Source organism: Gavialis gangeticus, unplaced genomic scaffold (genome assembly GCF_001723915.1).
Source record: "Gavialis gangeticus isolate Ggan-Ray unplaced genomic scaffold, GavGan_comp1, whole genome shotgun sequence".
Taxonomy (NCBI): Eukaryota; Metazoa; Chordata; order Crocodylia; family Gavialidae; genus Gavialis; species Gavialis gangeticus.
Window position 1 is genome coordinate 446,753 of NW_017728981.1, and position 11,514 is coordinate 458,266.

Consider the following 11,514-nt stretch of genomic DNA (forward strand, 5'->3'; position numbering starts at 1 on the left):
CGTACATGGCTCTCTGGATTCTGCAGGTGACGCGCTTGGGTGGGGGGAAGACCAGTGTGGTGTACAGAAGCACTAGTAGCAACACCACCTTCGTGAGTGCCATGTGCCCCCCCCATGGAGAGGCAGCATGCATGCCACAGACCCAATCTCTGCTTCACTTTGGCCTCCTTCTTCTCCCAGGCCATCCTTCCACTCAGCTCGGGGTCAAACTCCACCCCAAGGATCTTGACCCCTCACAGGGGACCGAGACCCCCCCAGGGACTCCTTTAGATGGCAGCACTGAGCATTGTCCCAAAGGCACCTCCACTGAGCTGAGGGAGAGAGTCCATAATTACGGCCCATCTCTGGTCCAGCACACTGTTTCGGGTGAGTGACAAATACTGGTATTTTGTAGGGAAAATATTTAAACATTATTTGCATTTAGAATAGCCAGCACACAGTCTAATTGGGTCCTGTTCAGCACTTACAAAGCTTGGTTTTACCCCCCTCTAAAATCCCTGTGACCCACTCACAGGCATGTAGGACTGGGGTAAAAATGTCCCCTTATCTTGCATGTTGCTAGCACTTCCCTCTGGCCCTGAAAAGTTATCTAAATTCCTTTCCTGTGTCTCCTCGTTGAGTGGCCTGTAGGTGTCATTGCTGAGTAACATAAAGCTAAAAAGCCTCCTGGTGGTCAAAACCACACTGCCTACATTTAATTTGAATCTCTAATCGGTGATCTTGTTTCACTGCTAAAAACATATTGAATCATATTCCATTTGCTGCCTCTGATTCAAGGATGCAAGGGGCCTGGAATTAAAAGGACCTGTGTAATCAGATACTGAAGGAGATTCACCTTCATCCACATTCAAAGAGTGCCTTTCATCCCACCATTGGTTACAGCAACTGCAGGACCCAATACTGCTCATCATTTCTAGGCTGCTGGTCTTGCATTAGACAATCTCATACTATGTAAGGACCTACAATGCTGTTGGCTCCCCCAGAAACCAGTGATTGCCATATCAGTGCCTTGCAGGACTAGTCTCTTTTATGGACATCAAACGGCCACACTTATAACCTCACTGGTTTCAGATGCAAAAGTCTGCAGACTTAAGTCCATCATATTAAATATTTTGTACGTTGTAATAATTAACATATCTTTCTTTCTAGGGTCCAGAACCTTTCCAGACAGAAAAAAATGTGCACGCAAGCAAAGGTACATGAAAGATATACAGTTCTGTAGTCCAAACACAGGCTTGTACATGGGAGCCAGATATGTACAAAGCATAGAAAATGTATTTGTGTGTTTGTTTCATGAGCCTTTCCAGGAAGGCTATAGTTTATTTTCCAGTTTGCTGAGGCTAGCATTTTCATCAAGGCTGAAATGAGCCTCCATTGCATCCCAGTTCTTCCACTGAATTGTCTCTCTAGCTCAGGAATGCGTCTTTATGTTGCTGTGGCACTTCTCTTACTAATGCCTGAAACGCTGCACGGGTGGAACAGCAAGGTATGGTAAAAAAAAAAGTCTGCTGTTAAGGCAAGCATTTGTTCCATCTTGTGACGCTGGATTATGTAGGACTTACTCCCAGTTTGGTAGACTGGGGTGGCTGATAAGTGGATGTGAGCCTGTGCAGAAACCACCCATGCATCCCTGCCCCTTAATGCCACATGCCCACTCCGTCCCAGCTGCTGTTGTCTGCACAGAAATGCACCCGCGGGGTTCTGGTTTTTATTCCCTCATGGCGGATTTGGAACATCCTGCCTGCAACATCAATAAGAGCCCCAGCCATCAGGACGAGGGAGTAAAGAGATGAGGGTTGTGGCCAACGTGTCTGCGGAGGAAAGTAAAATCGTTCATAGTAATCAGAACCAACTGAGCTTTCAGCATGGCTCACGCTCATTTTGCAAGAGGAAACTCCACCTCAAAGGGGCACTGGAGGCAGCGCATCAGGAATTTGTTTCCTAAAGAGGCCAAAAGTTAAATTACTAGCAGGCAGGCTGGCACATGTAAATGAATAATACCTATTGTAGTCATGAGGCCTGGAGCAGCTGAACTGGCAAAAAGATTAATTACTGCTGGGTGTGAGCTGGGAAAATGTGCCTAGCAGCCCGGGAGGTTTTGGCCGCCCTCTGACAAAGTAGGAAATGGAGAGGTGCCAGATACCACTACCTTCAACAGCAATGCAGCTAGTACACCAGTCTCCTGTTAGATGCAATGTCAGTCGGCATGCGTGTTACTAAGCTCCTCACGACAAGAGTACGAGTGCAGGCAACATCTGACACGGTGGGACTGGGGCTGGTGAGCACGACTGCAATACAAATAACAACCATCACAGTATAATATACTGCTTTGTTTCTAGAAGCCCACAACATGAGAGATGTGATCTTATATCACCAGAGTCAAGCAACCCTTTAACTGCAGAAATTGGGCCCATATTGCTTCTGAAGCAGAAGGGGCCAAGTTCTGTCCCCGCATCTCATCCCTGAAATACACGGAGCTGCTGTGCAGCCCGAGTCACAACAAGATAGCTTAGGCAGCTTACACTGTGCAGAAAGGTGGGCCATCATATCGTCTCTCCATATCTCCCATTCAGCTGCGTGTGCACTGTGCCCCGCCGAGCAGCCAAGGTTTGCTTCACAATCCCAAGGCCAAAGCATGGGGTTTTGCAGAAGATGCACACAATACATAAAGCAATGGGAAGTGCATTGTACTCCCGGGGGCTCTTCTTTGTTCACTGGTACAACTGCTAGAAAAGGCTGAGCCTAATGGAATCATCAGACTTTACATTTGCTTGAAAACATGACATTCATTTCCCTTCATCCCTGGTGCACAAACCGTTTGGCGCAGTAGCTTGAAAGCAGTAATTGGGAAGTGTTGACTTGCAGTATGTTGCACGGAGGAAAAGGTAATGTGCTCACTAACAAGGCAGAGATACCTCAAGTGATGGCAGCTTACAACTGGCAGCCTGTTGCTTGTCCTTCTCCTGAATTCCCCTTTTCCAGGTTCTTACATGGCACGTGTTTCCAGCCTGTCAGCTCTCACCCGGGCCCTATACTGCAAACAGCTGATGGAGAGTCCCCCTTAGTTGAGGATGAGCTGGAGGAGTGGGAGCATCAGAGTTTACACCTCTGGGTGCTGCTACAGAGTGCCAAACAGTTGCAACAGGCAGTGGTGCAGCCCTGAAAGCCCACTAGGTTATTCCTTGGGCATATTTGATACCTACTGGAAAATTATAAAATCATCCAGGCAGCAAAACAGCTGCTGCTTTGGCATGAAAATGGCAAATAATTTCCATGTGCAGGAGTGCTAATGCTGGCTGTAAAGTGGGCGTGAGGAGGCTGGAAGGTATACTGTGCTACCATGCCTGCCTATGGTCCCTATGGTACTTCAGTCTCAAGGGCTGTGGTAACCCAGCGCCTTTTATCAAGACAACAAAAACAAGGCATCTACAAGAAGCGAATCCTCTCCCCCTGCACCCTGGCTCATAAACTGCTGCTTCACCGAGCCATGAGCATTCCCTAGTACCAAAAGCAGCAGACGCTGACCTCCAGTGAGTCCAGACAGCCATAGATTCCCACTACCTTCTACCTACTATTTTACACAGGTCTGAGACACTGGCTTAGGCAAGGTTGGACTGGGTGAATTATGTAGAGCAGCAGTTTTCAAGCTTTTTTTCATTTGCAGACCTCTAAACATTTTTGAATGGAGGTGCAGACCCTTTTGAATTTTAAATGTGGATATTCACAAGCACATGCTTTTAGTTGATCACAGTCATCCCTTGCGGATCCCGTCTATGGACCCCCAGGGGTCAGCAGGCCACAGGTTGAAAGCAACTGGTGTAGAGAGAGCCATCACTGGAGGCAGGAACTGGCTCTGTCAGCAGTTACTTACTCAGCACGTTTTCCCTCTTGGACCCGGCACAGTCAAGAGCTGAGAGGGACATTAATGTTTAACTCTATGGAAGATGCCAATTTGAAAAAGGGAAGGTGAATCAAAGCCACCTCTTGCCGAAAGCACATTTTTCTTCCTGGATCCCTTCTCTTGCTGGTGCCTCAAAAGTAAGGTTGTATTTGTGTGCACCATGTAGTGAAATCCAAAGGTCATAATGCAGCGGATACGTTCCAGGAAGGAAAGGAGCAAAACCGAACAGTATGAACCAACAGACTTTCTTCAATTCCACACAAAAACAGGAGGAGGACAGGCAGGCAGTATAAAAAAAGAACAGTTCATCATCTGCCAGAAATTCAAGCTAGCTATGAACGTGTTCAGTGTAGAATAAAACCAGGGGTCATGGACAATGCAGCAGCATCTATGTCTGCCTCTGGCAATGTCTTTGTCCAGAGATGAACATTTACAGATGAGTAATTGGGAAGTGTTAATTTGTTCTCAGCTGGAAGGGAGACTTGTGGAGTGGAATTAACATTTAATCCAACAGACAACACTTTCCTTCCTTCCTTTTCTGTCACTTTTCCTCCACCTCAAATTCTTCCCAAGAGCAATGATCTCTTCACTTGATAGTCACAGTCAAAGGGAGAATCTACTAGTTAATCACAGCCATGGGACCCAGATCCCTTGGGTCCTATTCCCTGTTCTCCGACACTGACTTTCTGTATAGCTTTGAACAAGTCACTTCACTTCCCTGTTCTTCAGCTCACCTATTTGTAATGTGCACATATCTTTGGTGCTTATCTGCCCCTCTCTGGTGAGAGTCTAACTTCGTGTTTGTTAATGCAGTTGTCTGAGATCAGCCGGTAAAGGTGCAGACCAGTCACTAATGCAGAACGGTAACAAATCCACGGCTATCTCTAAACCACATGCTTATTCCACTCGGCCCGATATAACCTCCCAGAACTCCATGGCAACAATGGGACTGAAACACAAACTCCCCTGCTCCAAACACCTGAGCAACCAAAGAATCACCTTTTGTAGCCAGAACAGAGCCTAAGACACGCTATCCGGCAATGCTGATTTTATCCACTAGAGAGCACTCGGTATCCAGGTCAAAGAGGTATTCATTCTTTCTACTTGCAGGCACCGAAGACAGACTTTTCATCAGCAGTTGAATTTGACTCATTCACTGAAGTACTCCCCCACTCCAGTATCCAGGTCATCTTCAGGTGCAAAAGTTGCCGTGTTTAACTATCTAAAATTAAACACTAAAGTCACCTCTCAATGAAGCTTCCACACCTGGACTAAAATCCATGTCATGTTACACACCAACATTATTTCATAGATTTCATAGATGTTAGGGTCGGAAGGGACCTATTAGATCATCGAGTCTAACCCCCTGCCCTAGACAGGAAAGAGCGCTGGGGTCAGATGACCCCAGCCAGGTATTTTGTCCAATCTCCTCTTATATCCATCCAAGGAAGGGGACAGCACCTCCCTTGGAAGCGTATTCCATATTTTGGCAACCCTCACTGTAAAGAATTTTTTCCTGATATCCAGTCTAAATTTGCTCTCCTTCAGTTTGCGGCCATTGTTTCTAGTTACCCCAATGGGCGCCCTGGTAAACATCATATCCCCTATTTCAGGGGTGGGCAAAATGCGGCCTGCAGGCCGGATGCAGCCCGCCAGGCCATTTTATCCGACTCGCGGGCCCCTAAAAAATGTAGCAAATGAATATATACCTGCCACTGGCTGCCTGTCATGTGGTCCTTGATGGCTTGCCAACAGTCAGTAAGCAGCCCTCCACCTGATATAATTGTGTGCCCCCACACCCTGTTATATCAGGACTGCAGACAGAGAGGGAGTTACAAAGGGAGGAAGCACCCACAAAGAGCTACACTAAACCACCGAGCTAATGGAGATGCGGGAGTCATTAACAGTAACTAGGGAGTCATGTCACTAAGCAGGAAGTGGGTTATGAGAGATCTCCCGCTGTCTGCAATAAAATAAAATGAGTATACTGGGAAAGAGATCCAAAGCCAGGCCCTTCAGGTAGATCCAGCTTCTTGTTTAAGCCCTTGTTAGGCCAAAAGGAAAATAACTCAGCAATTCAAAACTGAGGCGATGCAGTAACCATCTTGGAATGAAAGAGCCCATAGCAAGGAAGTGCACAGTTAAGGCTACTGGCAGGCAGGGGAATTGGAGCTCCGAAGCTCTGAAATGTCGTGCTGTTTGGAGGGAAACCAGGATTCTTTCACCATGAAGTAATAATATCTATTCCTTCATAAACCTCGGCCATGAATGGACACAATGGATCAAATCCTTCAACCACAAGGTCCAAATTCCCACACGCATTAAGGCTCTTTATGCTGCTCTGGCAGTGTAACTGTAGCTTGCACTGATATAAGGCCATCCTACATTGCCAGACTCATGTAAAAGGGCCTTAGTGTGAATAAGAATCCACACCTAATTCATTTTTATTCGATCAAAGCTGGCTCTGAAAACCAGAAGCCAAAATCTGCCCTAAATTACACTCATATATATCTGCAGTGCTTTCAATGTTCTTATTGATTTGCAGGCTTCAATGGAATCCAAATCTGGTCCAGGGTCTGCTTAAGTACCCTCATGATCATTGTAGGTAGGCCCTACCTACAACGATCATGACAGGTAGGTAGGCCCTACCTACAACGATCATGACGGGTAGGTAGGCCCTACCTACAGTGATTAAGAGGGGTAAGTAGGCCCTACCTACAGTGATCATGAGGGTACTTAAGCACACCCTGGACCAGATTTGGATCCCATTGAAGCCTGCAAATCAATAACAACCTGGGAGGGGGGTCTCATTATGTTTTGTTACAACCAGGCAGTTCTGCTAAAGTCAAGAACCTGGTTTGTGTTGTAAGCGATTGTTATTTTTAACGTATTTCACTCCAGGAACTGATTTGCCGACATACAAGATGACACTACATTGGTTCTTGATTTGAATTTAGGAGGAAAACTGAAAGTTTTGGTTCACTGGCTGAAATTACATTCCTACCACTGGGGGAGAGCCAATCCTGCTTGCCAGAGGAGATCTATATGAACCCTAGAACCCGACCCTGGGCTTTCTGTCTAACCTATGCTTATGACCAGTCAGTTGTCATGATTTTCTGGCACACCATCCTGCCTAGAAGTGCCAGTCTTCAGTCCCAGCTATGCCATAACTGATGTATCTGCTGTGAGAGATCTCCTGGGATTTTGTTTCTTTATATACAAACCTTTGATTGCATTTCTATGGTTATGTTTGTTTTCTGTTGCCTTGACTCTGTAAAAAGGGGAATGCAAGTACTGATATAGCCGGCTTGGAAATAAAATAAAATTCCAGTTTAATCACTGATTAAACAAACCAGTGTTGTAGGGAGGGGTTTGTATGAACTTCCACTGGCTGGGTGGGGATCTGAGAAAGGCAAATGCCATGTGGGTGTGTTATCACTGGCTGTATCACTAAAATGCTTCTGCAACACTAGCCTGATTCAGCAGTGTCAAAGTCCCTTTTACACAAAGCTCAGCAGCCTCAGAAACAGGTTTTAATCAATGACAAGACAAGGCATCTCTCAGAAGGTGTCAATATGTTGAAAGATTTGGCCCTAAATTAAATATTAAAGGGATTATTGAGTATAGTACAAGTATAAATACTAGTCTTGGCCCTCCCTTCAGGTGTCACCAGGAGTAATTCCACCGAGACCAACTGAATTTCAATACTCTTAAGAGTAATGTCATGGATAAGCTGGTGCTTTAAAATAAATAAAGCCCCACACGTGTCAATTATTTACTCGAAGATTATTTCCCAAGGAAAGACTCTTAAACTCTCAAAGAGTTTCCACCATTTATGACATAGTCATAAACAGAAAGCCTGTTAGAGAATCATTACCAACCATTTACTGGAACAAATACATGTCCCCAGCACGTCACATTCACACTAAAGCATGGCAATTTTATACACAGATAACCTGAGCAACACCTTGTCTTAGTATTGCTACCTTGTCATTCTCCTTTTCACCCCATTCTTTGTGCACCCCGACCCTTGTCGTACCTTGTCCTCCTTTCGACCCAGATCATACAGAGCAGATTCGCATGCCCCCTGCACAAGGAGGATGCACAAATATGTGAACAATTCCATGTGATGTCTGAGTGGGCAGATCCCTGCAGCCAGATGAAGCCCTGCTAGAGCCAACTGGTGACGGGGTCTGAGCACGTGATGCCATTATCAGGACTGAGCCTGTGGATTGTAAACTCTTTGAAGCATTCTCACTATATGCTTATACCACTGATCTAGGACTTTGATTCTGCTTCCGGCTTTGAGCGCTACTGTAATGCCAGTAAATTATAAAGGAGCAGGCTGAGTCTCGTGGGGACCCCAGAGAGGCAAAGGCCCGTCCTGCCTCCCACCATATATTGCACCTGACTTGCGCTCATTTAGCCTAGTGAAGCTCCAGGCAGTTGCATTAGTAGCCTGCTCTTAAAACCATCCAGGGTAATAAAATAAAAGCACATTTCTCTTTTGCTTACCCAGACAGCCAAATCCCATTTGTCAGCATCCAGTTTCATTTATCACAATCCGTGGTGCTGGGATTTGTAGCACTGCAGTGGAATCCATAAATTAAAGACAATTGCTTTTCAGAGAAATGCTTAAAAACGATGTGTTTTTTTTAAACATACCTATTTATGGGAAGATAGATAGATGCATAGCCAGACTCCCTCAGGCAAAAAGCTTTATCATCTTGTCGAACCTAATACTATTATGAACATAATTCTTAGGCGTAACACATAATTACCGTATTATCACCAATGAACCTATCCATTAGGCAAACAGGAAATGTTTGTCATTCAAAGGTAACATAGATAAACATGGCACTTCCCTTACAGTTCATATATTTAACAAGATGGACATGTGCAAGTTTACCTTGCACGGCCCGAGAGCAGCCTTCAGCCTGCTCCAAGATGTACTTACAAAGCCTTTCAACATAGCTTCCACTCTGGGTTTGAAGCTGTAAAACATAATTTGTGATGTGTGCGCATTCTGCGGGTTAGAGTTCGAGTTTTTACTGGAATAAAGAAGATGCACATGTCGATATCTCCCTTACTGGAAAAGTAATAGCGTTCACGTATCCTGAGTTAGTTAATTGCTTCCTCCTTCCACATGATTAGGGATATTAATGGTTTCTGTTCATCTGAGATGCATCCATTTCTTCAAAAACTTAACTCCTCAATTAGCACGGATTTATACACCAGAATTTCTTTGTACTTGTAAAAGAAAGATACGATTCCTTTAAAGCTTAAATGAGGTTGGGACAGGAAAGTTTTCCCAGGTCCTGCTCACACTGATGACAATGGTAAAACTTCCATTGATTTCAACAGGGCAAGTCTGGGTCTTTTTTTGTACTGGACGCCTGACATTTCTATTGGTCTATCGTATTACTTTTGTCTTTCCTTCCCCCACCTTTGTCTGTCCTCATCTTTTACTTGGATGTTTATAGATTATTTCTTTTCATTTTGTAAAGCATCCAACCATAGATTTCAAAGATTTTTAGGGTCATCATTTTAGGGTGTAATAATCTAAATTGGGGGTCAGACTTGATGATCGAATAGGTCCTTTCTGACCCTAGAAATCTATGAAAACTAGACTGGGATTTTCAAAGGCCTCTAACAGGTTCTCAACATTCAGAGTTGCATCAATTTAACTAAAGCTGCTACTTTAAAATAATGCAATAAATCTGGCGTGGAAGGCTCTTATTTCAGTGAAACTAAACTGGAATAAGCCTGGCTTAAAACCAATTTGAGCTGAAATCAAAGACAGCCGAGGACAAAATAAAGACTCTCCATGCAGAGGTTGCCTCTATTTATTTATTAAATGTATATGCCTCCCTTCCCAATCAAAGCTCAGGGCAGCTCGCAACACCTGAACCACACAATATTTCTGTGTAGACAAGACCTAAGTGAGTTAGAGAAGACATGAGAATTCAGTGTTTCATTTCACATCACCAGCCCTTGGGACAAAAACCACTCTTTGTCCACTGAATGAGGCAAGCTTCCTCAGTGTTGCCTTTATTCCTGAATACTGCCACGAAGAGAACTTCTCCAAGGAAGAAATTCCCTGTCTGGTCTCCATTCAGCCCTTGAATTTTCCTCTTCAAGTGTGGTTGCACTGTAGCTAACCCCAGTGCTGGAGATCCAGGTCTGGGTACCAGGATCAGCTTTGTCCAGGGTATAACAGGTCACACTACAAACTCAGTCTGAAGTAGCGGCTTCATCACTGGGACTGCAGTCCCTTCAGGGAGGCACTAGGACTTCTGGGGACACAGTTCATGCTTTAGTGCCAGTCGGAGACTTTTTTTTTTTTTTTGCAATATATTGTGCAAGGAAAGGACTCTCTTTCTTGAGCCCCTCTGCTGAAGTGCTCATAGCCATTCAGTTCAGTCCAGGAAACCACCGGCTGTGCTCTGAACTGAAGTCCAACCAGTACAGGCAGTCCTCGACTTACGACGTTTCGAGTGACAACAAACGGCACTTACGACATTTATAAATTGACACCCTGTTTCGACTTCATGATGCTTGATCCGACGCTATGCCACACCGGTGAACAAGGCTGCTGTGTTGCCCATCTCCCTGGAGAACATCTGTGCAAAGCTTCCTTGGACGCTTTCTTGAAGAAAGCAGACGAGACTCCAGAAGAACCTGCAGCCAAGACGCCTGAGAAGACTCCACCCAAAAACCCTTCAAAAAGGCCAACTGAGAGCCCTTCAAAAAGTCCAGCCAAGTCACCTCAAAGAAGTCCTTCCAAATCAATACGATTGCTATTTGCGATATACATACATGAATGTAGCGATATTACTCATCTCTAATTGACCCAGTACAAAATTCTGGGTTATTTTACCCAGAAAATAGGGTATCGGGCCTTGGTTCAGGAACCAATCCCCCATTTATATCATTGTTCCTATGGGAAAACTGGTTCCGAGTTACGACGCGTTGACTTAAGACGCGGTTGTCAGGAACCAATTGCCGCAAGTCCGAGGACCACCTGCACGGTGACTTGCTCAAACTACTGATGCTGACGCAAAGGGTCTTCTGCTAAGTGCGATGGGTGAGACCGAGCCAAGAGCTGGAAAGAACTGCTCAGCGCAAGCTGGCGGGCCCAAAAGAACAACTTGTCCAACTCTCCAGCCAGTCTAATAAAAGACACCGCGTTTACCAAAGCCTCCACAGACGCACGCGGCTCCCCCGACATTAACATGAGGCTCGCTTCTGAGAGGCCGTGGGGGACACGCCAGCTCCCCACCCCTCCATGAGGGGCCTGCTTTCAAGAGGAGGCAGCAGGATCTAGCTCGAGGCCAGTCACTTGCTCCCATGCTGTTGGGGAATGCGTGCCATGACCCTGGGGGGAGCAGAAGCAAACACGGAGGCTGCTCCCACATGCCTCCTTGCCCCTCAGGCAAGGGGCAGCACGACGCGCATGCGCACAACGGCTGTGAGTGCCCCGCGCTGACGTCAGGGGCGGTTCCGCCGGAGGGGCGGGGCCTCAAGGGGGCGGGCCGGGCCGAGCGCAGCTGAGCCGCGAGTTCCAGGCGCGACAGGTGCGCGGAGCCGCTCGCGGCCGCAGGTGAGTCCCG

The 11,514-nt window shown here is 46.0% G+C and overlaps 1 protein-coding gene across 1 annotated transcript in view; it reads left to right on the forward strand.

The window, feature by feature from the left end:
* The first annotated feature begins 6,561 nt into the window (after positions 1-6,561).
* LIMA1 (LIM domain and actin binding 1) overlaps positions 6,562-11,514 on the forward strand; it is a 45,629-nt gene continuing 40,676 nt past the window's right edge. The window contains exons 1-2 of the mRNA XM_019511011.1: positions 6,562-6,568; positions 11,414-11,504. Coding sequence (XP_019366556.1) covers positions 6,562-6,568; positions 11,414-11,504 — 98 coding nt within the window. The remainder of the gene's footprint in view (positions 6,569-11,413; positions 11,505-11,514) is intronic.